Consider the following 27642-nt stretch of genomic DNA (forward strand, 5'->3'; position numbering starts at 1 on the left):
TATCTTTATTGATGACCTGGATGAGGGCATTGAGTGCACCCTCAGTAAGTTCGCAGGTGACACCAAATTGGCTGGGAGTGTGGATCTGCCTGGGGGTAGTGAGGCCCTACAGAAGGATTTGGACAGTTTGGAGAGCTGGGCTGAAGCCAGTGGGATGAGGTTCAACAAGACCAAATGCCATGTCCTGCACTTTGGCCACATCAACCCCAGGTGACACTACAGGCTTGGGGTGGAGTGGATGGAAGACTGCATAGAGGAAATGGACCTGGGGGTGTTGATTGATGCACGGCTGAACATGAACCGACAGTGTGCCCAGGTGGCCAAGAAGGCCAATGGCATCCTGGCTTGCATCAGAAACAGTGTTGCCAGCAGGAGCAGAAAGGTGATTGTCCCCCTGTACTCGGCAGTGGTGAGGCCGCACCTCTTGAACTGTGTTCAGTTTTGGGCTGTAAGAAAGACATCGAGGCCCTGGAACGTATTCAGAGGAGAACAAAGCTGGTGAGGGGTCTGGAGCACAGGCCATATGAGGAGAGGCTGAAGGAGCTGGGAATGTTCAGCCTGGAGAAGAGGAGGCTCAGGGGAGACCTCATTGCTCTCTATAACTACCTGAAGGGAGGTTGTAGTGAGCTGGGGGTTGGCCTCTTCTCTTGTGTCATTAGTGATAGAACTAGAGGGAATGGTTTCAAGCTATGGCAGGAGAGATTCAAGCTGGACATCAGGAAGTATTACTTCTCAGAAAGGGTGGTCAGGCACTGGAATGGACTGCCCTGGGAGGTGGTGGAGTCACTGACCCTGGGGGTGTTCAAGGAAAGACTGGATGTTGTGTTGAGGGACATGGTTTAGTGGGAGCTATTGGTAATAGGTGAACGGTTGGACTGGATGATCTTTTAGGTTTTTTCCAACCTTGGTGATTCTACGAGTCTATGATTCTATGATTCAAAGATGCATTCTTTATTTTCTGGATAGCTACTAGATCCCATCTGTGCTGTAGTTCTATTAACCTTAACCTTTTGAAAACACAGTTTAGAACCTTCATTCTTCATATGTCATGTTAAAAATGTTATTACTTAGTAAATTAAAAAACTGTGTCAGTATTCTGGTTGTTTAGGAGTTGCTTTTTCCTTTCCTAGTAGTATATGAAACTTCAATGTGCACTTATAAAACTACTTTCAAGCTCCTGTGCATAAACCTTGATATAGAAGGTCATTGAAAATTGAATTTTTCCTGTAGTTATTTAACTCTGGCAGATGGTATCACAGAAAGAGGGTTGTACAGGGCCTCTGGAGACCTTCCAATCCACTGTTCCCCTTGAAGCACAAACATCACCATCACTACATCAGGCATGAAAACCACAAAGAATGGAGCTTGTATATCCTTTCTAGGCAACATGTCACAGTTCTGCTCGCCAAGTAGCAAACAGGATTCTCCTTAAGGCCTCGTAAGACACAGTTTGTGGCCATTATAATTTATTGCATCATCTGGCACGAGGAACTGTTGGGCTTCATCAGCTTTGCTGACAGCCCTTCAGACAATTGCAGACAGCTTTAAGATCACACCTTTGTCTGCTTTTAGCCAAATGTAACAGTTTCCCACTCCTCCCCCTGTGCTGGCTGTAGTACTTATTTAATCCTGCACGAAGCCATTCAGCACGTCAACAGAAAACGGAGTAGTCCTCTGCTACCATTTGAAGTGTTTCACCAAATGCTGCATGAAGTCTAAAGTTGCCACAAGCGTGGGGTTGGGATATTATGATTGAGAGTGACAGCACTGCAGCAGTAATCAGTTAAGACAGATATGAGCTACTACAGAAATGCACAAAACTTGCTGTTAGTGGTCAGCAGGACTGCTCTTGTGCAGCTTGGGATAAAACACATGCAACAGACTACCGAATCCAAGCTTAAGTAATTCCAGTGGCCCATGTATGCCTGTAGGTGAATTGGTGAATCCCAATGGAGTAGCTCATTCTGCATTTAGAGCACATCATGCTGCAAAAAATGACACTGCAACCACCTGGATTTCTCAAAATGCCTTTTATGATATGTTCTAATACTCTGGATTATATATAAAAAAATGAAGCCAGCCAACACTGTGTTGCAGGGACAATAATTCGCTTTTTTTATAGCTTAATATTGACAAAAATATCACATTGAAGTAGAAGCAATACAAATGTTTACCTTACCTTTTCTCCTTTCCGTCCTGGTGGGCCAACCACTCCATCAAGCCCAGGAAGACCTTGCGGACCCTGTCGATGACAGCAGATCTATAGCAGATGTGATTTGATAGTCTTTTTCTTAGCACACACAGGAAAATATTTTGGGCCAACTTGTGAAACAGCAGTATAAAACAGTAATGTGGCAGACCTTCATGTGGCACCAGGAAGCAGCTCACAAGTTCTAGCACTTGTATTTCTTGGCTTCTGACAGTCTGATTTTGTAACAAAGCATTATTTAAATGTATATTAGTAGAAAACTATATCAAACAATCACATAATAAGACAAAAAGTAATTAAAAATTACATGATATAAGTATGATGCTTGCATGTAAAATAGCCAATTTATGCAAACAGATTACGCAGACAACACTATATCAGACATCCTGGGATTGAACTCCTCATGCACTTCAGACATCTGTACTTTTGGCTCTCTGAAGACTAGATGAGAACTATCTGAGAAAATGTCAGTATTTATGAAGTCAGAAAGTGGCCCAGGTTTTCCTTGTGATGTCTCACTGTACTCTTCACTTGAAAAATGCATATTTAGCTCTCCACCTGACTTACTGTGTTGTACCCCTGACAGAGCATACATTCAAGAGGGCAGCCAGCCTGGGAAAAACTGGCTTTGTAAAGTCAGCCCATCAGTTAATGTGTTAGAGCACGGGTGTCCAACATTTGGCTTGCCTGGGCCACACTGAGTGAAGAGAAACTTTCTTAGGACACATATAAAATATACAGTAGAGTTACTGTATATAAGTAATAAAACTTATTTGTGTACATATTTATTTGTTTATTTATTTATTTTTTAAAAGGGCAACAGTGGCATTATAATCATTGTCAATACCTCTAATGAAGATGGCAAGTTGAGCTATACCTATAGCATAAATAAGTACTTACATCTGTTGCCAAAGCATAAAATTATTTACTCAAAGAGTAGTGAGGCACTGGTACAAGCTGCCCAAATAGACTGTGGATGCCCCATCCCTGGGGGAGTTGTAGGCGAGGTTGAATAAGGACCCTTGACAGTCTGATGTAGAGCGTGGCAATCCTGACCCTGATAGAGGAGTTGGAACTAGATGATCATTAAGCTCCATTCCAACCTAGGCAATTCCATGATTCTATGAATCTATTAATTTGCAACATTACCAGAAATTACATAGACAATAAACTGTTAAAATTGAAAGTTTTAGAACAGCCATCTATATTCTGAGGTGTATTAAAAGAAAAGTGGTCAGCAGGGAGAGGGAGGTGATTGTCCCCCTCTACTCAGCTCTTGTGTGGCCCCACCTGGAGTACTGCATCCAGGCCTGGGGCCCCCAGCACAAGAAAGACATGGAGCTCTAGGAATGGGTTCAGAGGAGGACCACTGAGATGATCAGAGGGCTGGAGCACATCTCCTGTGAAGAAAAGTTGAGGGAACTGGGAATGTTTAGCTTGAAGAAGAGAAGGCTTCGGGGAGACCTGGTTGTAGCCTTCCACTATTCAAAAGGAATGTATAAACAGGAAGGGGAATGGCTGTTTGTGAGGGTGGATAGTGACAAGGGGGTCTGGTTTTAAATGGTTTTAAACTGAGAGGGGGGAGGTTTAGGTTTGGTATTAGGAGAAAGTTTTTCACCCAGAGGTTGATGACACACTGGAACAGGTTACCAAGAGAAGTCATGGATGCCCCATTCCTGGATGCATTCAAGATCAAACTGGATGTGGCTCTGTGCAGCATAGTCTAGTGGTTGGCAACCCAGCACATAGCAGGAGAATTGAAACTAGATGATTATTACTGTTTTTTTCAACCCAGGCCATTGTATGATTCTATGATTATGAATCTATGATGCTGCTTTAGGGCACGAACAACATCAAAGCTTGTCTGTGAATGGTTACTCACTTCAGGGTCCAGTTCACCAGCAGATCCATCTTCCTCTGGTGACTCAGGAGGTCCTACATCTGAATCAGGGGCTGGTTTTCCTGGGATGCCATGCAATCCTGGGCTGCCCTGGATAAATTGATAGCATTGTTAGAATGCCATGATAAATATACTCAGTTCTCTTTTGACCAAATTCATTTATTTATTAGACATGGAATGGGAGAATTTCATAAAACTGTTCAGGCTCATAAAACCTCTTGGCTTTGCTTCCTATTGCCCTTCCACTTCTAGTATCACAGATATACTCCTTATTCGTGATCACACTGACTTTTTCCATCCTTGCTCTCTGAATTGTGACACTTTGTAATATGTTACATTTGGAAATCAAAAACTGAAAAATTCTGTGCCTGCTTTCTGTAATTCCATAAACATCTTAGAGATATTTCACTGATTAATCTGAAATGAATTCAGGGGAACAAAGGAAAATGGTTAGGTATTTCTCCATTGATTTCCAAGGACTTCTTCTATGCTGTTAATAGAGCACTCATGATCCATACTTATGGTTAAGCTTGGCTCTTTTTAAACCCAGAACTCTGCTTTTGTGAGTACTGTCTCTCAAAAATACAATAATAGTGCACCACTTCAGTCTCTAAAACAAGGCTTACTTGAGGTTGTTAACAGAGTATGGTAAAAGTGACAGATTTAGCTAAGATGTTAAAGAAGTACACATCATCCCATTTGTCTGATTCCCTTTGTGGAGCCTGTTGATCCTGCATACAGCTGAACAGCACATGAACCAGCTCTCAGCTACTTCCTTTTACAACACAGCCTACTGAAGTGAAGCTAGATGTTGCAGCTGCAAAATAAAGTGGTTTATTTGATTCCTAAGTTATGCAAGCTCTTTCTGAAGCTGAGGTAGCCATCTCCAGGAAGATGCTTTGACTACCCTAATTTAACCAGAGGCCAAGTATAAGTTAATGTTCCAAGACTCAAATTTTACCCAGCATGAATGCTCCTTTTTAACTGTTGCTGAGCCAGAGCATTTTCCTAGCCAACCTTCATACAACAATTACATTCTTCTTCACAAAGGCAAAGATACTGCCTTCTCGGAACCAGATTAAAAGCATCCTCTCCTTTAAAGAGTCTTCTTGAAGTTACTTCTTTGTTGTCCTCTTCCTTTCCCACATTTCTTCCCCACTTACATACACGTATGTCTTTGAGATCTTTAAATGAAAGCGTTTCCTACAAAGCATTTTTGAATGCTTGGTATTAAACATATATTTATATTTCTTTGGGAAACTGTACTATTGCCAAAGAAAATGGATCAACTACAACCTGGATGGGTAAAATGAAGCTCTTTGTTATGCTAATGTGAAATAAACATCACAATATACTTACTCTTAAAATTTCAGTTTCTCTATCAGCATATCCAGAGCCCAGTTCTTCAGGTTTCATTCCAATCTGAAATTAAGTTAATCCATTTTAAAATGCTGCTTCCAAAGATAACAAAAAATATCACTTGTCAGTTGTAGCCAATACAGTTTTAGTCAATATAACTGCAGTAGAATGTCACTGATGAAAGAATTTATAATTCAACAAAACTATTTCAGTCACGTCTGGTGATTTCATACTATTGTATTTTGTAGATACCCATCACTGCACTTACGATGCTTTATGAGTTGTGACACAGTCCTTCAGGACATATGTAGAATGTAACTATTTAAATTGACTGAAGATAAAGTAGTATCTCAGACAATTTTTAACTTCAGAAAGACACCTGTCACTATTAAGAATATAATAAAAATAATATCCAAAACTTAGCAACTGTTTCCTACAACATGTATCCTACTTCAAAAGCCAGATTCTGAGATTCCTACAGTTGCAATCCAAAGAAACTTTTTATAATGAGAAATCAATTTAACAAAGCATTCTAAAACATTTCATTATAAAATATTGTTGAGTTTTAGTATTACAATTTGATTGTATTAATCTATATGCAATTTTATGAATCCAATATTTTATAACTTCAAATAAACTTTCTATATTATAACCAATAGTGCAAACTATAGTCAGAAAGCATACTGCTAATGAATTAAAAAATAAAAATCTGTAAAGAATAAAAAAGTAATTCTTAATGGAAGAGACCTCTAAGAATATCCAGTTCAACAGACCACCAATATTTCCCCCTAAACCATGTTCCTCAGTAGCAGGTCTAAATGTTCATTGAACACCTCCAGGGTCAGTGACTCCACCACCTCCCTGGGCAGCCCATTCCACCTCCTGATCACTCTTCTGGAAGAGAATTACTTTCTAATGGCCAACCTGAATCTCCCTTGGTGCAACTTGAGGCCATTCCCTCTAGTCCCATCACTAGTTATATGGGAGAAAAAGCCGAGACCCACCTCACTACAACCTTCTTTCAGGTAATTGTAGAGAACATTAAGGTCACCCCTGAGCCTCTTCTTAAGTCAGAACAGTCCCAGCTCCCTCAGCCACCTGTGCTCCAGACTCCTCACCAGCTTTGTTGTCGTTCTTTGAACATGATCTAGGGCCTCAATGTCCTTCTTGTAGTGAGGGGCCCAAAACTGAACACAGTACTCAACGTGCGGCCTCACCAGTGCTGAGTACAGGGTGACAATCACTTCCCTGTTCCTGCTGGACACACTGTTTCTGATGCAAGCCAGGATGCCATTGGCCTTCTTGGCCACCTGGGCACACTGTCGGTTCATGTTCAGCCAAGCATCAATCAACACCCCCAGGTCCATTTCCTCTACACAATCCTGCAGCCATTCATTCCCAAGCCTGTAGCGCTGCATGGGGTTATTGTGGCTACAGTGCAGGACCTGGCACTTGCTCTGGTTGAATCTCATCCCATTGGCCTCACCCATATATCCAGCCTGTACACATTCCTCTGTAGGGCCTTCCTACCCTCAGGGAGACTGACACTTCCTCCTAACTTGGAGTAATCTGCAAACGTACTGAGGCTTCACTCAGTGCCTTTAATGTCCCATTAGCCTCAGGACTAGAGGGAAGGGCCACAAGTTGTGTCTGGTTGAACATTAGGAAATACTCTTCTGAGAGTGTGATCAGGCACTGGAATGGGCTGCCCAGGGAGGTGGTGGAATCACTGTCCTTGGAGGTGTTCAAGAAATATGTACACATTGTACTGAGGAACATGACTTAGTGAGAAATACTGGTAATAATGTGGATGGATGGACTGGATAATCTTAGAGGTCTTTTCCAAACTTGGTGAATCTAGGATTCTATATTTCATGCCACAGTCACATTTTACTTTGTATCTCACATTTTTACTGTGCATTGTATGTTGCTCCAGAGTAAATGAATAAGTACAAAGTTTGATTACATTGTGGTACTTACTATGTTTCTTCATATTATCATTACCACCTGTAATGCTTTTTCCACTTCAATCATGTAATGATTATTTATCTATGTGTTGAACTTTTTCTGCTGTCAACACTATGAATGTCTCTCTTCATTTTATATCATAACTGCTACCATCTCTTGTTCTCTTTCTTATATAATTGACATTTTTGCTGAGGTTAATTTGAAATATCTTTACTTAAGGTATTTGTGACTTTTACAGCCATTTATTCTTGACTTCTGTCAATAAGACTTTTATAATGTCTCTTTTCATTCTCAACTATCCACCTGTCTTTTTCAGGAGAACTCAGTAAGATAGATTTGGCCTTTGTGTTTTAAAATCTTTTGGAAAAGTTAAGTGTCTCCGCATCACTCAAATTGAAGGCAATAAATAGCTGGCAGACCAAACATACCATACTTGCAAACATTGTGTTTGCTTAATATGCATGTTGTTCTCATCAAACAATTGACACTCATTTTTTTTTTCTTTTGTTTTAAAGTTTTGTATATATCTGCAAGTGTTTGATCCTACTTGTTTTTTACCTGATACATCTGATGGACTGAATGAGGAGAAAATACACACTGTTGTCTTCCCCCTGACTATCTCACTTTTCTTGCATTTGACATTCAACAACTCAAATCCCTGGAGTTCTTCAGTGCACATTTTGGACATCTGTCCTGCATGATGGTCCTGATTTCAGGACAGATGTATATTTAAAGGAGAAGTAAATCAGATGTTCAGAGCATCCTCTGTCTTTGGGAGTGGAAAACTTAGCCTTTGCGCTACTCTACAAATACATGTACGTAGCACAGATTCCTGCCCATCTCCCCTGACACTGCAGGGACACAAGGTATGGTCTTCCCACCTTGCAGCAGGATTAAAAACAGCCTGGTTGGAGTAAAGCTTTCTTAAAGAGACAGAAGTCAGAGAAATATAATTCACAGTATTAGCTTTTAAAGATATATGCTCTACCCCCAGTTATGCCAGTTTCTTACCTGGACTTACATCTCTTTCCACTCTTAGAAGTATTTTAATTATCCTTTCTGCCTTTACATAGAAGCACTGAATTTCACCTGTGTGTTGTTCTCATGCCTTCTACATTTGAGAATTCACTGGATAAACACACTGACCCATATATATATAATTATTATTATTTTTCCTCACTGTAGCTATCCCAAATGGTAGAAGTGCATTTTCTTTATTTATATTTGTTTTCACTGTCTGGCAACATGTTCATTTCCACTCATTTTAATATATCTGCATAGCTCCTGTCAGTATTTTGTGCTTGTTTTTCTACCACTCTGTATGTACTACAGTGATGAGAAAAAGTCCAGTTTCCACATTTGGGTCACAGTCATGTTTAGTAACTCAGAATTTGATATAATTTATCAGTTCTTTAGGAGCACTTCATGATTGTACCTGTGCACAAGAATCACAGTGAGAAAGTGACAGTCGAGGACAGAGAGATCCCTACTTCTAGTGAGATGCAGAACTCCATTCATTCTCAGTGGTGGCCTCTGTGAGAAGAGTCTAGAGGCTGACCCATATCAGCTCCTGTTCCAGCCAGTTCCAGATGGCTCCAAAATGAACATGCTGCTGCCAGAGCTGAGCCTTGAGCAATGCCAGGTGTGCCTCTGTGAGAGCATGTTTGAGAAGAAGAAAAACTCATATGCAACAGCAGCGGGGAGAGAGCAGTGAGATTATGTGAGAGAAACTGCCCAGCAGCCACCAAGGTCAGTGCAGAGGGAAGGCAGGAGGTGCTCCAGGCGCAGAGCAGAGGTTCCCTGCCGCCCAGGAGAGGCTCATGGTGGAGCAGGCTGCCCCCTGCAGGGAGACACCATTATCCCAAATCGCCTTTTTCATTAATTTCAGTGGGTAAAGCGCTACCTGCGCCTTTAACTTGCAATTGCAGCTGCCACAGATTGCACCCATATTTGTGCTTGGATACAACTAAGAACTAGGGATACATTATTTTGAGTTTTGGCAAATACACCTAGAATTAACTGTGGGTCTTTTATATTAGTTATTTCCTACTGAGATTATGCATAAGAGCTGCTGGTTGATACTGACTGCAGGGGTGTTGCAATGTGTATCAGTTACTTGTTGCACCTGGTGCCCTATCTTTGTTCTTCATCCTATCCTTCCCAGGAACTGGTTAGCTGGTACTATCTCAGCTCCATTCATTTCCTGAATATATTTCATTACTGTGCATAACCACAGTTGAAACAGTTAAGCATCAGTCAGAATTAGACTTCGGTCCCATACTCCTACTACACCCCATGTGGGCATCGGACCATGGCCACCCAGTGAGTGTGATAGGGTCAGCATAAGCAATTGCAAATATTAATCCAAAGAAGATGCCTGCCCGAAACAGTGACACTGATGATGCCACAGGGATCCCAGAGAAAGGAGCAAGGTGAGAAGGAATCTGGTGAGGCACAGCAATAGGATCAGCATTCATTAGCATCTGGAAAAGACAAGAGAGAAAACTTCTTGGTTGCACAAGAATCAAGGTTAGAGGAGGCATAGCTGGAAACAAAAGAAAAAAAAAATCCTGTTCCCACAGGAACCACAGTCAGAAGGTAGGTGAAATTCAGATGGTTAACTTTATACATATTCCCTTGATAGCCTTGAGCCTTCCAGATGTGTTTGTGAAGAGGCTCTTTGAGGATTAAAGGGACAGGAGTGATGTGGGGCAAATCAATCAACACCCATTGAGTTAGGGATCACTGGGCCGGGTTGTTGCCAGTGGTGAACACTCCAGGTGCCCAATAACCCTGATGCCTTTTCAGTCAACAGGATCTTGACTTCTCTGTCACAGACACTTTCCACACATATTCTCTCTGATTCCCTAGGGATGTGACCAAACTCTTTCTTTAATTTGTCCATCTTGGTAGCAGAATAGGGAACATCCTTGATATTAACATCAGAGTACCTGTCTTTGCCCTCTTCATATGCTCAGTTTTTATTAGAGGGCAGAGAGGAGTCAGTGGGTTTTCTAATTTGTCTTTTTGGGCTTTCACCTCCTCCAGGCTTTCTCTCAGATACAAGCCACTCCCTGGGGAACTACCATTAATCTCCATCTCATTTCTCATCTGTTCTCTAAAGACTTGTTGGAGGAGGATTGTTGAATATTTTTCTTTCTCTAACTGTCCTGTAAGATCATCAAACTGTCCTGCAGGTATATAATCAGTTCCTGCGAGGACTGAATAATTTGGGTTTCTGCCATGTGCTGCTGGTTGTGGATCTCTATGGCAGCAATAAAAGCAGCTCCTAGAACTGTACAAATGATTTTCCCCTTCCCTCCCCCATATGGGTTTGCTTGTGGAGGGAATTTATATGATCCACAACACCTTTTAAGTTGGACCAATTACTTCATGTCCATTCCATCATGTTTTTGGCATCATGTTTTTCTAAGAGGTCCAGGAGCAGATTCCCATCCTCATTCTTTTCTTTGTTAATGATCATGCCTCAATGTGGAGCAGTCTCTTTGGGGGGAAAAACACATTCTCAGCAACTCAACAGTTTGTTCCTTACACCCTCAAGGGGTACACATGCATTCTAAAACCTAAAAAAAGTGATCTCCTCCGGGGAGAAACGGATATTATCAACAAATCATCAATTTGCTCCTTACATCCCCAGGCGTGCATAATCTAAAAAGACAATTCTCTTACCTCAGGCTCTATCCCAAGGGCTGCATTCAAATTCTCAAAGGACAACACTCTCGCCTCAGGGCATATCCTGTCCTGTGAGGCCAATTTAAGTGTCTTGACCCAGTTATTGGAGGAGATGGTTCAACATAAATATATACATATACCCAGAGGAAAATTAAGGCAGAAAGGGGCCAAATGCTGCCTAATGATTTATTACAAATTCTAAGCAGCTAGGGAATGCGGGGAAGATGGGGAAGTTGCTGACAGTAAAGAGAGAAATCCTAGCAAATGGTTTACAGAGTGAGGATAGTCATCACCAATGATCCAACAATGAAACACCATAACTAAAAAGAAGGCGTTATTTTTGGAGCAAACCTCATATATTTGCTGCCATATTACTGATAAGTAATCTATCATAATTATACCTGTTGCTATCATATTGATAAATTTTGAACTTATAAACTGATCTTTGACTCCTCAGTTCAGTAATTCACAGGTACACAAAAAAATGTAATGTACAGGAGCACAAAAAAATGTATTACGCGTGTTCATATTAGTCTGTGGACAACTAAGGAAACCATTGGCACACCAAACAGGCACGGATCCACGGAGTTTAGTCACCTTTCTTGTCAGTTTTCTGCATGCATTCAACTGCTAATAAGGCACTGACATAACAAAGTGCTTCTTTGCATTTGATTCCTTCACACAGAAGTACTTGAAGAGCACCCAAAGAGTGTCCTTCTAAATCTATTTACATGCCACATTTCTTAAAAAGAAAGCAGGACTTTCAGCTGTAAGGTGATTACTGCAGGGTAGAACAAGATGTCTAGTTTTAGATAATTAATATTCATGGGTTTTTGTGGAAAGGATTTATGTTGGTTATTCTTTTGTTTCTCTCTCCCTTTAATGCAAAATGAAGTGGTGCAAAACTCACAGAAAATTTTTATTTGTGAATTAAAAACATAAATCCCCTCTCAATGGTAGAAATCATTATAGATCCAAACTTCGGCATTTTCAAATTGCTGTAATGAGAGGACATTCAAGAATATATGAAGCAACTTCTGGTTTGGTATGCTGCTATGATATAGTAGATAATGGCAACAGCTCAAGAAAGCACTTAAAGGTCATGTTTTCCTGCTCTTGAGTCAAAAAGAGATAGGTTAGATATTAGGTTAGATATTAAATCCATTGTACAGACCTTCTCTCTGCTCACTCCTAGCAAGACATTAGCACCAGAGCCATCTTCTTCTCTTAAGATTTCCTGCATGAGAGCTGTAGATTCGCTGTTGCTTTGTCCAGTTTCCACAATTACTGAGTCTAAATAAAATAATCACTTATTACTGAAAGACAGAGGAAAATTATTCTCATTTAGAGGTTTTTTATCTTAACATTCTGATTGCATTTAGTTACAAGAAAAATAAATTACTTAGATTATTACCAAAATACACAGAGAGAAACAATCCAAGAATTGATATTAGTCATTTCATAACTCTGAAAATTTAAAAGGCCAGAAAAACAAAAGAAAAGAGAGAATAAAATTATATTTTAAAAGTTTACATTTAAGGATACAGACTGTATTACATCTTCTTTACCTCAAGATCATGTCTAACGGTTGCCTGTTTTTCACCTCTGTAATGCCAAATGCCATGCTTCTCACTGACCTGAGCAGAACAGAGAGGACTTTTCTCCTTTCTTTCCCTTTGCCTAACTCCTGCACAGACTGTTGTAAAGCATTACAGCTGTAGCTCCACGGCAGCTTTGTTTATCTATCTATCTATCTATCTATCTATCTATCTATCTATCTATCTATCTATCTATCTATCTCTGTCTATTTGTCTATCTGTCTATCTGTCTATCTAAAATTGAAATTTAAAATGTGAACTCTTGTTCCATGACTTAAATTTCTACACTATGGAAGGGTAAATTTATTCTCTGCATATTTAACAATGACTGATGTAAGCACTCATATGGACTGAAGTGAGAGATAAGTTGAATGATGAATGTATTTGCTAACACTTATCTTTGCTGCTGTTACAAATTGTAGTGAAACAGACTGCAGTTTCAGTGTTTGAGAAGCCAATCCTTTCCTAACACACAAGATCCTCAAAGTCTTAGGATTTTCAGTTTCTCACAGCACCTAAAATATGTCAGTGGATTTTCATGTATGGGAAAACCATTGACTCTGACCTAAATAACATGAATGACCCCTCTTCCTCCCATGCTACAAAACAAGAAAGCAAACAAGAAAGAGGAAGTGCCTTGTTCTTTAATTTTAGCTGGTTCAGAAGTTTCTTCTGCACTGTGATGTCCTGAGAAATCGTTTTCTTTCAAATAAGATAATACAGTTGGAGGTGCTTCCACTGCCTCAGCCAATGAATCTTCAGGCTAAAAAATGTAAAATCCCAAAAAACAGTTTAGGAAGAAGTCTTAGCACACGTTATAAAGCAAGAATCAACTGATCATGTTTCTCAAAGCATAGTAATCAAAAGTTTATGAAGTAAACCAGAAATCCAGATCTTTCCCCAATACTACCTTTCAATTGTTATCATAACAACTGAAATTTACTAATAGTCAGTAGATACACATTCTTTATTTTAAAAGTATTTATTCCACCTATTTTTTCTTCCTCACAGTACACATTTAGCTTCTGCCTAGTATCAGATGTCACTCAGATTTGGTCAAGATTTTAAGAAAAGCTAACAGTTAGATCTGTCCTTGCAGACCAAGTGATCTACACTTGCCATATTTATGGAAAAAAAAAATATATACAAGGAATGTAAAGGTACTATCACAGATCTAAGCCTGAAGCTGTCCCGGGTAGGTAAGGAGTGGTCATTTTTGTAACCTGGTATAACCTATGAACAGGGATACAACTAGTTTACCCCCTTCAGGAGTTAGAGAACTGAAAGTGTAGGCTCAGTGCCACGGCAATTATTTTATGGGGACCTGAATTTTCTATTTAGTTAAAATTTAGGTGTGATAGCTGCTGCCATGGTAGATTGGAACTGACTTAATGGGCCAAGAATTCTGCTCTAATAGGGAACGTGAGCTGGGTTTAGACCATCGTGAGACAGGTTAGTTTTACGCTACTGATGATGTGTCGTTGCGCTAGTAATCCAGATCAACAAGTTCAACGATTTGTAATGTGGCATGCTGAAATATTTCCTGGATGTTGTGTTTTAACCCCGGTAGTTATATAAGCTCTGATGCAGGCTCCTAAATGCAATCTGGAACATGTCTTAGAATCCCCATTAAAATATTTTTTATATTTTAATATTTTATATTAAATATAATATTTTATATTATTTTACATTTTTAATTACTTTTTTTTTTTTTTTTTTTTACATTTCTCATGATCAATAACATAATAATAACTTTGAAAATAATAAAATCTATTTGGAATCTATTTACTTGCAGATTATTCCATTTACTCTACAGCCAAAACAATAACCCTTACCAGTACAGTCTGGTAAGCCTTACTTTTGTTCCTGGAAAAAGAATGAGGCAAAATCTCTTGGAACACATTTCTAGGCATATAAAGAAGAAGCAAAGCAGAAACAATCAGTGTGGATTAATGAAGGGTACACCATACCTGATCAACCTGATTGCCTTTTGTTATAAAATGACTGGCTTGTTGAATGAGAAGAAAGGGAAACAAACAGCTATCCAGGTCTCAGGCTGCAGAGCGTGCCTGAGTTTTATTTCAGAATCTAATGGCAGAAATTGTTATCCCTGTGGGAGTTGTGCTAAGGTAGAGAATGGCTCAGCCTGGGGTCAGAGGTGAACAAGCTGAGGAGCATTAGGGAGTCAGAGAAGATCAACTGGTGAAATCATACCTTGCCATCCCTGAGACTGATGCATCAGCTGGCCACAATGCAAGAAGTGAAGGATCCTCTACCTTCTTGCAACCAGGCAGAGGGAAGGAATGCATAAGAGACAGGGAGAATGGAACTGTGTTTCAACTTGAAGTGGTAGGCATATCCCCTGCCAGCCTACTTCACTCCACTGGGTGTCCTTATATGACAGATATAAGTTTCCAAAACTTGATGAACAGTCAAGAAAAAAAGAAATATGATTGCCATAGATGACTTCCTTCTGTGGGAAACAGAGGGTCCAATATGCTAACCAAACCTAACCCACAGGGAAGCTGCTCAGGTAAAAAAAGTTACTAGAAAACTCACTAGCCTGACAGAGCCATCAGATTATTATTATTATTATTATTATTATTATTATTATTATTATTATTATTATTCATAAAGGCAGCAATTAAGTAGTGACAAGAAGTCCTATGGCTATCAAAAGAGACTTCAGGACCTTGAGATGATCGGTTATAAGACTGGAGACTCTGGTAATGTTTTTCTGTATCTTTCTAGTAGCACAGAATCATATTGGAAGAAACAGACACATTCAGATGATCAATAAATGGCTCTGATTCTGGTGACTGGTAGAACAGATTTATTTCTTTTATCATGGTGTGGTCTATACAATACCAGGACTACTGGTGCTTGGTGGAATACACTTTTCCAAGGGAGGGAAAAAGATTTTTGGGCAGGGGTGACTGAAAGAAGTTTAAACAAGCTTGCTAGGGTTTAAGTACAAAAATAGGCTTGCCATTGATAAGCTATCAGATGCCATGCCAAAAATTTGAGGAACTGCATGCTAGTGAGGTTCTTCAGTCTTCTCCATGAGGTGCTGTGTACATAGGAGCACATTTGAAATATTTCTACACCAATGCACACAGCATGAAGAAAAAACAAAATTATCTAGATGCCTTGGCTCAGTCCCAAAGTTACATCATTGGCACAAGCAAAACCTAGTGGGAAGAGTTTTATGACTAGTGTGACACAGAGGATGTCTCTCAGCTTTTCAGAAGGGTCAGGCAATGTGAGGGAGGTGTCTGTGTGTGAGAGACAGAAACTCAAAATTGGCAATGACACAGCTGAGAACCTCTGGATAAGGATCAAGGGAAAAACAGATAAAATAGATATCACTGTGGGAATTATTTGACCACCATACAGGATGACAACACCGATGAATAATTATTCTTTGATGAACTAAGAGATGGATGTAGATCAGCTGCCCTTGTCCTTATGGGATACTTTAGTTTCCCAGACATAACTGTTACAAATAGGTCCAGAAGATTTCCTAAAACACCTTGATGAAGATGCCCTCCAAGATTTCTGGCTTGTAAATGGAGAGGGTCTGAGATATGAAGAGGTGACTGCTAGCTGTCTTGGCCATAGTCACTGTGAAGTAGTCAAGTTTAAAATCTTCAGTAGTCAGAGGAAAACTGCCAGAAAAAGATTGATTCAAAACACTGAGGTGAATAGACTTCAGGCTTCTCAGGGAATGAGTTGGTGATATACCTTGAGAAACATTTTTTGATGATCCTGTGGTTCATCAGTGCAGCTGACTTTTTAAGTACCACTTCTTAAGAGCACAGGAATAGGTGATTCCAAAATGTCAGGAATTAAGCAAGCAGGGCAAAAGCCTGTCCTGGCTGAACAGGGATCATTTTCTAGAGCTTAGGCAGAAGAAGAAAGCATTTGGCCACTGAAAGCAAGATCAGATGACATGGGAGGAATATGGAGGTGCTATTCATCACTGTAGGGAGATAACTCACAAGACCACAGTTCAATTAGAGTTGAAGCTGAACAATACTGTAGAAGATAATAAGAAGGATTTTTTTTTTTTTTTTGAAATGTATAAACAACAAAAGGAGAAACAGAGATCATACTGTTTTGTTATTTGATGAGGATGATCACCTCACAAATAAGGAAAGACACAAAAGCAGAGATTTTTAATGCCTTCTTCTTTTTGGCTTCAAAACTAATGATGAGCTCTGGCATTCCCAGAGCCCTGTGGAGGTTCTCTCCTAAGTTGGGGAGACTGTGGTTGCAGTAATGATCAACTCCCAGCCAGCTCCAAACTTGTGCAGGATTTGCTGCTCCATCTTGATACACATAAATATGAGGCCCAGTAGGAATCATCCCCGGGTACTCAAAATGATGGCTGATGTTATTGTGACATTTCTATCAATAATTTTTCAAGGGTCTTGGGAATCTGTATACTTGTATTATTGATTTAGTTTGAGCAATTATTACATATATATCGTCCCCATATGTTGCAAATAGCAGAAAAACTAATGAAATACATATTAAAAACTAAAAACTTTGCATATTATTTTATAGTTTTTGTGAGCTTTTCTAGACATTGAAAAATAGAAAATACATCAGTGCCACATGAGTATTCTGGATACTTCTTCCTCAGCCTATATGTTAAATTATTAAATTATTTTATAAAATAACAAAAGCTTATTTAATAATTAAATCAGAAAACGTACATGTCTGCTTAATAACAAAAATATTTTGTCACTGCAAGCATATAAACATGTAGGTAGGCTGAAATACTATTATTATAATCAATGAGTTTTACTTGCCAAGTGGCATAGGCGCATGTAATGTCACACATGTGGGTTTCAATTTGACTATGTGTGATAGATGTGAGAAGCAGAATAAACATGACATAGTCCCCTGTACTCCACAGTGTTCTGTTGTCACCTGTGTCCACACTTGAGCTATGTGTAATTGACTCATTAAAAAAATACTAAAAGTCACATAGCTAAGCTAAAAGTTAACAATTTCATGGGGCTGCGTTACTAGCTACCCAGAGCCACATGAGGCCCATGGACTGTGAGTTGGACTCTCCTGATCTAGAGAGCAAGATGTACAAGGAGAAGCTGAGGTCACTTGATTTGTTCAGCTTAAAGAAAAGACTGAGGTATGACCCCATGGTTCACATGATTACTAATGACAGGAGTGGAAGGACAGGTAGTGATCTTTCTCTGCTGACCAGCAATAAGATCTATGGTAACAGCATGAAGCTATGCCATAGGAGGTTCAGGTTGGATAGTAGGAAAAGATTCTTCACTGAGAGCATGGTTGGGCACTGGAACAGGCTTCCTAGGGAAGTGGTCACATCACCAAACCTGCTAGAATTCAAGAAGCTTCTGGACATCTCAGATATGTGGTTTCTTTTTTGGGTGATCGTGTGAGTAGCCAGGAGTTGGAGTCAATGATCCTTGTGGGTCCCTTTCAATTTGGGATATTCTATGATTCTGTGGTCCTTGTGAGCCCTTTTCAACTCAGGATATTCTATAAATCTATGAAACCGGGAAGCAGCTATCCAGCTATCCAAAGAAGGACCTGAGGTTGTTAGTGGACTGAAAACTGAAAATGAGCCCATAGGGCATTCTGTCAGCATATATATATATGTATATAATATATATATTGGCAGGAGTTTGGTGATACTTGACTGTATTTTTATGATTGCTAATTGATAAATACACAAAGTTAATGGAAAAAAAAAAAAAAAGAAAAAAAAAAAAGAAAAAAAGAAAAAAAAGAAGCTCCATTCCTGGAAAGAAAAAAAATCTTATAAAACCAGTACTCCAGCACACACCAAACAGCTTCAAGACTCATGAACTAAAAACTAAAAATGAGATCTGTTTTTTTCCTACTTTTCCTTTCTGGCTTTGTCTGTCAACGCATTTCTGATATACAGAGTGGTGGTACTTTTTTCTGGGAATTCCTCTAGATGTGCTATTCAGCATCCTCAAGGCAAAGAGAACACATCTGGATCTGATAACAATGCAATGGACCCTCCAACTCCTGTGATAGACTTTGTGACAGTTCCAGTTCCTGCAACAGGTTCTGTGGTTGCTCTGAGCATTGTGACCACTGCTGCCATTCCAATCCTTGTGATGAGTCCTGTGATAGCTTCTGCTGTGTGTCCTGTGGCTGTTCCAAGTACTATGACAAAAAAAAAAAAAAAAAAAAAAGAAAAAAGAAAAAAGAAAAATATCCCTCGCAAGGGAGGTGCACCATGCCCAGAAGTTCAACCCTGTGGTTGCTCAAGCTCCTTCAGTGAATTCAGTGGCTGCTCCAAATTCTGTGACAGGTCCTGTGGTTACTCTGATTCCTGCACTAAGCCTTGTGATTGCTCCAACTTCTACTACAGAGTCAGTGGCTGCTCCAAGCATGTGCTGATCCCTGTGACCACTCAAAACCATTCAATGAGCCCTGCTGTTGCTCCAGCTCCTGTGACAGATCCTGCAGATGCTCCAGTCTTTGTTACAGACCCTGTGACTGCTGTAATCCCTACAGTGGATCCTGCAGTTGCTCTAACTCTTATGACAGATCCTGCAGTTGCTCTAACCCTGCAGGTCCTCACAAGCAGCCCTGTGGTCACTTCAATCCCTGTAACAAGTTCCATGGTTCAACTAGAGAATCAATCAGTGCCAGTATCGGTGCCCCTATTAGTATGATGAAAAAAAAAAAGTCAGTGAAATTCAGAACATTTAGCAAAGAGAGAAGCTTATAAATTCAGAGAAGAAGCAAATGAAAGTGGACAATGACAAAGGTAAGAATAAGAGTAAAAGACAAAAACCAACTGACTTCTGAGTGAGCTGTGAGATTTGTGAAAAGATTATGGCTGTTATACCGGTGATGGTGGAACCAGTGCCCCGGAGTTTGCTGGTAGTGAAGCCAAGTAGCTGACATCCCTTTTTAGGGAAAATGTCACTGACAAAGTAATTGGAAAGGAGACAGTCTTTCACCAAATGGCAGCAACTTTTGTCAGTGTTGAGGGAAAGATATCTCTACAAGGAAGAACTAATATTGGGCAAATGGATCACCACAGAGAAAGGTATTCAGTACTTCAGGGAAATAGCTTTGTTAGAGATGGTGTATGGAATTAATTAACTTGGCTGATTATACCAACTCCCAAAATCCAGATGACATTAAATGTATTCGACCTATGTGGCAAAGAATTGTAGGGAATGTATCATTGTAGGCCAGTACCTTGGCAGGAATGAACTAGGAAGATAACGAAAGACCAACAGTGAATGAAGTGGCTACCCTACTTGGACAAAATGAAATCTCTCTTTCTCCTTGTGATCCTGTGTCTCAGTTGTGGAAGAAACTGATTCAGAGGCTTGAAGACAAAGGGCAGAGTAGTTTGCACGGGCAGTTCCCACAGGTCAGGCGACAGGTGGGAGTGAGTGCTCTGATGGCTAGAGAGATAAGTTCAGTAGGTAATTATAACGCACTAAATTCAGGGTCATTACACTGTGAAGTGTGGGATTATCACCCTCCAAGGACAGAGACTTGTTAATCATGGTATCCACCAGAAGAAGACCTAGGGTGTCTGTCCCAGTCAGAGATGCTGCAACCCTGACTGAATTCAGAGGCAGTCATGTAACAGTTCTGACCTTTGGCTTCTTAGAGTGTATGAATCTCACTGGCAATGGGGCAGCAGTCAAAACAGCTGTGTGAGGTGTGAACAGGTAGACAATCTGCTCTGCCTTGTGGTCAGGCTACAGGATGAAATATATAAATAAAGTGCCATTGGGGACAAAAAGAAGGAACAGGGAAACCACAGTTCTGCTGCTCACAAGCAGGTTATTTCAAAGGAAAAAACACAAAGCCATGGCAGCCTTTTTTTTATACTCCCACATTCCAATGGGAAAGGAGAGTGTAAGTGAAAGACTGTAGCGCTTAGCCACTTGTCAGGTTAAAACACAACAAATGAGTTTTCTAGGTAATTGTCATATTTGCATTCTTTCCTTGTTCTTATACTCAGGGCACTTGTTGATCCTTATCAAATAAACCATCCTTGTGATCCAATGTTGTGCACTCATTCTTGTGGATGAGTACATATTGTTCCCAGGGGTGCCTTTGGAAGCTGCTATAAAGGAAAAACTAGTGGCAGAATCTACACCTTACTATCTGAAAAAGTAATATTAAACAAGAAAGGTAAAGTGAATAAATCCAATAAATTTACCCTTATGAGAAGGTGAGGAGGCACAAGTTCTTCTTGCACCTCAGAAATGTCTTCATATTCTTGAACGCTGCTGTTGCCACTGAAGTCCCCTGAAGCCTGTGCAAAATCCAATCACAACAGCTGCTTCATAAAAGTCAGAGGAAAAAGCATGTTCTGCAAGGAGTTATCTACTTCTGTGCAGAAAAGAACTTCTATCTATGTATGTACATAGGTATGCATGTATTTATTTATTTTCCCAGATTAGTGAAGCCTCAGTCTCATAATGACGTTAACTTGTTTCAATACTTAGGATATTTCATGAACATGAGCTTTTAGATAAATGTAAAACACTGTTCAGCTTCTCAAAGACGTTACAGACAAAAGAAAATTATGTTTGTTAGTTTTTTAAATCCCAGTTTTACAGACTGCTCAGTAAAAAAAGGTGAGGTTCTTTCACACAGAGAATTTAAGAAGTTGTATAGTGTTGACAAGAAGATAGACTTAGACTTAGGCCTGTGAAAAATATCCTGTGGTAAATGACTTTGAAATCAGATACACAGGCGCTGAGAATAGATAAAGAAGTGTTTGTAAGAATACTCACATCTGGATCATCATCTTCACAATGATCTTCATTAGCTCTTGGGTCAGATCTGATTGTCAGATGTTGAATTGAGCCCTACATGAAACAAGTAAAACAGTTCTAGGAAGTAATATTTCATCAAGTATGCAGAAAAAATGAAAAACAAATTGAAAACAGACTATAAAACCCTCTACTTGCTTGGAAAATTATCTGAGGCATGAATTATTATTGTTATTATTATTATTATTACTTAATAAACTCGTTTTAGAAGTGTAAACATGTTTTCACATTCTAGTCTTGCAGCAAACTCTGAGCTACCAGACTACGAGTTTTAGGTCAAGAGAACTGTTTCATTGTTTGCATACTTTGTCTTTCATCTGAAAAGTAGAGTTCTAGATTCTGACTTAGAGGCTTTGACGTGCTGCCTGCTTTTTTTCCTAGTTAAAAAGTACATTGCCACTGCAAAAATTGCAAGTGAAAATCCATAAAAAGGAGGCAAAGGATTGCGAGGGAATGCAGGTGAAGAGATCTGGGGAGAAACCAGCTTTAAACTTCAAATCAGAAAGAAAGGAGATGGGATTTTTGATTAACAAATGTTTCTGAGTTGCAATTTACATTTCTCACTGACATGCTGAAGAAGCAGAAATATTTATTTTAATCATTTAAATCTTATCTTTTAGATTTCAAAGATTCATCAAAATGTGAGGGACATTCCCTTGTTATGAGGTTTTACGGAGTTAGACATGATAGACATATAAGGTAAACACACAAGTATGGACATCTATCATGCATGATCTGCATCTTCCTGTTCCGCTCACTCTACATATTTTGCTTTCCTACTCTTACCCATTCTGTAGGCAGCAGCCTGAAGAAGCTGCCAGATTTAGCCTTTGTCTCCACATAACTCCTAAAAAATGTATTTATCTGGTGACTTCAAAGAACTAGAGTCTTTACACTACACAGCAACATTTCAGTTCTGTTCTGTGTGCTGACTGTAATCGCAGGCGCATAGCAGGTCTGCTCACACAGAGATAGAGAAAGCCTGAGTCTTGGTGAGGAAAACTGCAACAGTCATCAAGATAAGAGTCATAGTATGGTTTGCTGTTGTTTAATACCACAAAATAAAAAGAAACAAGCAGAAGAACACAAGAAAGCAAATTCCAGTGTAAGAGCAACTGCCATTTGTTTGCCCTGCTATGTCCTACTTTCTGGCTCCGTTTCCACTACTGCTGTCCTTTCCTAGATGCTCTGGGAAATTATAAGCAAGGGAATATTTTGAAAGCAACATTTCTGCTGGATTTCAGAATACTTCAGAAAGGAAAAAGAAACAAACATTGAGGCCCTGCTCCTCCACAATCACACCCAATGGGCCTTGCCAGCCAGGATCCTGCCTTCCACCCGGCCTCTCACTGCCCACAATAAATATCACAGTAGCACAGGTTCTGCTGGAATTGCTTCTAGACCAAAACCTCGCAAGCAAAACAAGAAGCCACCAACTAACACCACCAGATCACTAATCAATAACAGCCCTGTGATTTGAATCACCTTGTTTCTCATAAAATTAAATAATGACCAAATCAGATATTGAACAATGTTAAACTAACCAGACAGTCTACTGAAAACTACACATGAAAGGATGTACAGACCTCTGAGCTATCGCTCGGAAGTGATGAGTAATTTTCATGTTATTGAGTAAACCATTTTTGGAAAACAGATTTTCTTCTCTAGCTATTATCTGCAGCTCTGGAAGGTGAAGGAAGCAAAATGAAGAGCCCTAAGCTTTTCCAAGAAAAGTTACTGTCAGCCAGATATTCCAACTAGGAAAGTAATGGTCAAGTCTGTTACAGTACAGAGGATGGGTACTGTAGACCCTCTGTTGGCCTTGTGCTTGCTGCTACTTTCTCTGTTAAACTGGTTTGCAGGTACTTATCATCCCAATTCAGTATGATTTGGTTCATGTCTTCTTGCACATTTTTTACTGGGCAAGGGTGAGAATTTCCTTTTTGTTCCATAAAATCTGGTTATAGTTACATCCTTTTGTGTTTGGCAGCCAGGGCTTTGGACAGATGAATTCCCATTAGCCAGAACAAAATAGCAACTGAGCTACAGAGACATTTGTCCTATCTGCTGTGAATTGTTTCTATTTGGGGCAAAATGTTCTTCCCTGAGCAGCTAATCAACAACTTAATTTTTCTATTCTGAAACAGTTCTGAAATAAAAGTACAACAAGGGCTCTGTGTGAACTAAAGCATACATCACAATTAATAGCTATGATGCAATCAGGCAAATGGCTGAAATTTGTGTACTCAGTATAGCATACAAAAAAGCCTGTTTCAGTGGAAAGTGCCTTAGGGTGTAATCCACTATGCATTCCTTCCACAATATTTGCAGATTTATTGGTAATAATCTCAGAAACTGATTAATGTAAGTTGTGCAGATAGGATACCTAAATCAACTGATTTTCTTGAATGTTTCTTATTCCTACTTAGTTATCAGGAAGCCACAATAGTCTAGTCATTCTAAATGTCTAGGTAGGGTAGCATAAGCAGGCAGTTATCCTGCCTTTCTACCACATATTTGCTAATAATCAACATATCCCTGTAATTCCTAGGTGCTAAGACTAGACAGATAAATTACACAAACGCATTATTTTTGTTGCTTATCTGATACGAGTTCACAGCCTGTCAGTGCACTTGAGCTTTGGAAAGACAATCTTGTTTTCCTAAAGCAAATACTTTTAAAAGCTTTGTGCTGCTCTACTAAGTTTTGGGAAGAGGTATAAATCTCACAAACTACCACCAGACAAATTTTGAAGTACAGAAGAAGTAAAAAAGCAAGACATAAAGGGTGTGACATTTCCATTAAAGTTTGGCAATGAGCTGGTCGACTGCTGGATAACCTTGGAAGCTCAATGGCTGAGAATTCCAGTCTGAATACAGCTGAAAGATGTTTACATTCAAGTTTTGCAATAGTGGTTTAGGTCCATTCCATTTTGCTAGAACAACTGAAAAGCTTCAAGTAGTATATAAACTGTAGAAACAGCTTCATTTTACATATAACTTTATCTCTTCCTTATATCTTTATCTCTTCCTCTTCCATAAACATGTCTAGAATTTAAAATACTGAACTTTTACAAAGGTACTCTCAGAAATTAAACAAATGTATATGCTGAAATCTGCCTTTCAGATAAAAGACTATACAAATGTAAATAATGAATTTACTTTGATATTCCTAGTACAAAAACCGAGCATTGGGCTCAATATTTGGATCAGATGTGAATTTATTGCATGGTACTTACTGTGAACTTTTCCAGTCCTGTGGCTCCTGCATTACCAACAAATATCCCAGAGCCAGATTCAAATACCAAGGCTCGATCTGACCTCTGAAACTGAACTCTCTGGTACTCTTCACAGTCCATGAACAAAGCAATATCATTTCCCTGAACAGTCACTGTAAATCTATTCCACCTATTAGTCATCACTGGCACTTTAAATGAAGCCACTTCTCGGGAGATACTAGAGCCAGGCTCAGTATAATACATAATTATTCTCTGGGTGCTCTCATCAACTGGTGAAAGTCTAATTCCCAAGTAAATAGTTTTCTGGAAGGCGTCTGTTATTGCAAATAGCACTCCTCCATGATCACTGTTTGGTTTCACTGTAACTACAATTGCAAAATCTCTATAGAAAGGCGATGGTATTATAGCACTTGTCAATCGACCAATGTTGGCATCTGTACCAAAACTATATGCTGGAAAACCTCCGTAGCCAGTGACAAAGTAGACAGAAGGAGGGAGTGGAACTCCTATTAACTCTGTGAGATCAAGATGTTCTTTTGAGCCTCGTTCTGTAAAGTAAAAAAGAGAAAAAAAGCATGTTATTTATTCTTTATGTTAACAGTCCATTTCATTTTAATCAATTAATGATCTTAAAAGCTGTAAAGCAGTGTTAAAGTACCATTGACATGCTGCTAATGCTTTATGCCCCAGTTCAATTAGTGCTTAAACATGTCTAGCTATATGTGTATGAGTGAACTTTTGTTATTTGACTGAGATTACTCACATGCTAAAAGGTCCATGTAAACATTTGTTGAAATTGGCAGCTAACAAGTACTTTCTACAGAAGATATTTTACTTTTGCTGTCTGTAAACTGCAAATAAATCTTATGCAGGTGCTTACAGTATGTACTCAGCAAAGATTTTCTCAAATTAGGTGAGAACAGAGAACAAGAAATCTCTACAAAGTGCACAGCATAGCTTCACTAAGCCAGGATCAAAATTGCAATGGGCAAACAAAGTTCTTAGAGGATGTCTTAATGTAGCTACACCATATAAAACTGTAATGACTCATGCTGTAAACTCCAGTAACTAGGTAACTGTTGACTTTCTCAGCAGACATGAAAAAAAAATAACTCCATGAAATTCGGATTTTTAAATCACTGTCAAGATAAAATGCACCCTGGCTCCTTTCTAAATTCTTCTTCTTTCTTGAATATCTTCAAACCACAGGTAAAAGAGGGGATGTATTTGGAATCGTTGTGCAATTCCTTTCTTTCTATACCTCAAACATAAGTTCACCACATTTCTTATATAAAGTACATTACATAAAAACAGCAGCATGGCAAACATGTCTTGTGTTAGAAAAATACAGATGAGGCAAAAGTCTTGAAACATCACTAAGAACAAATTGAATCTATGATTCATACTTCACGTTTCTGTTTGTCTGCCATGCCAGATGTAGAGAACATCTTCCAAGTAATCTGTGGTGCTTAGGTACTTCTTTGTACCTACTTGGCCTGTCATTGACCACGGCTACCACTATTAGTGTTCCTAAGGCTTTTTCTTGTGACAACAAGAATGGAACAACAATTCTCTATAATAGGAGAACTGATAAAGATAATGGATGATGTGGCATTAAGCAAAATCAGCTTGCTCAATGGTCACTTCAGTATCAACAGAACCTGGGGCAAGCTGATGTCACCTATAGTAGGCTGACACTACCCATGTTACAGAGGCCAGGAGCTAAAAGCAGACCACCTGTTTACAAGTACATTAGTTACAACGGGTGGGAGTTAGTCCCTAGATCTTTTTTTGTAAAAGTACTTACAGAAACTGAAAACAAGCTCCCAGTTCACCTGAGGTGAGTAATGTTGAGGCACATGGAGCTGGCTTCTACTTCTGCCTGCCTGTCCCCTGATTTTGATGCACTTTAAGCTGAAATTATCCACCTACACTACAGTCATGGTATGAGCTGAAGTTTTCTGTCTGTATGCAAACTAATGGCATGTACATGGTTCAGAATAGGTAATACTTGGTTTCTTATGATCTGTATTCTAAGTCAGTATTTTAATTTCATCTCAGGACATTCTGGCAACCTGAAATACCTAAAGTACATGTCCGTAGGAGCTGTGTCTGCTTCCAATTACTGTGGTATCTCTATATCTCCCTCCACTCCACTGTTCCAAGCAGTGTGTTTTTGTACTAGCTAATTAACTCAGGCATGATAATTGGCCATCCAGAATGAGAAATTGAACAATTAACCTCACAGTTTTCACCATAGCTTCTCATTAAGGTACTAAGGTGCTACTAGCATATCAAGAGGTTGGCGGTTTCAAGTATATAACAGGGTGAATGCCTATTATCTACTTACAGAGGGAATGTTGTGTTACAGAGGACTTAATGGGATGAAAATAAATGGAGAAAAGGACAAAATTATTTGAAATGATGAAAATTTTCTGAAAATGCCACCTCTTTGCCTGCAATCTAATCCTTCAAGGGAGACAATAACCCATCCCCAAGCTGACAATTTGAAACAAAACTGTAAAAAACATTAAAAATGATAGTTGGTTATAGAAGTTGGTTATAAAATGACTTCTTGTTTTCAAACATTCCCAAGTTTTTCATAATGTATATTTTTTTGCAGCGTGGATTGATTTTTCCCTTTTTAAACTTATTCAGCTACTGTAGCTGCAGTAGTTATATAGGCTGAAAAAAATCCAAATGGAAAAGTAAAGGAAAAGGTATGGTAGTTTATCTGAACCCTGCCAACAAAGTGAACTGAAAGGCTTTGCTTAAAATACCCAATAAATGTCAGGTAAAATATATACCAATTGCAGTGTGTTCTGATACCTTGCAAG

The 27642-nt window shown here is 39.3% G+C and overlaps 1 protein-coding gene across 1 annotated transcript in view; it reads right to left on the bottom strand.

The window, feature by feature from the left end:
• The window catches only part of COL15A1 (collagen type XV alpha 1 chain), a 103290-nt gene that overhangs the window by 57526 nt on the left and 18122 nt on the right, over window positions 1–27642 (bottom strand). Inside the window, exons 3-10 of the mRNA XM_072327486.1 lie at window positions 24806–25353; window positions 21529–21603; window positions 20949–21044; window positions 13364–13490; window positions 12304–12422; window positions 5469–5531; window positions 4092–4199; window positions 2180–2242 (exon numbers count right to left, since the gene is read on the bottom strand). Of these exons, the coding sequence (XP_072183587.1) occupies window positions 2180–2242; window positions 4092–4199; window positions 5469–5531; window positions 12304–12422; window positions 13364–13490; window positions 20949–21044; window positions 21529–21603; window positions 24806–25353 (1199 nt within the window). The remainder of the gene's footprint in view (window positions 1–2179; window positions 2243–4091; window positions 4200–5468; window positions 5532–12303; window positions 12423–13363; window positions 13491–20948; window positions 21045–21528; window positions 21604–24805; window positions 25354–27642) is intronic.

Source organism: Excalfactoria chinensis, chromosome 2 (assembly GCF_039878825.1).
Source record: "Excalfactoria chinensis isolate bCotChi1 chromosome 2, bCotChi1.hap2, whole genome shotgun sequence".
In the NCBI taxonomy this organism is placed as follows: domain Eukaryota; kingdom Metazoa; phylum Chordata; class Aves; order Galliformes; family Phasianidae; genus Excalfactoria; species Excalfactoria chinensis.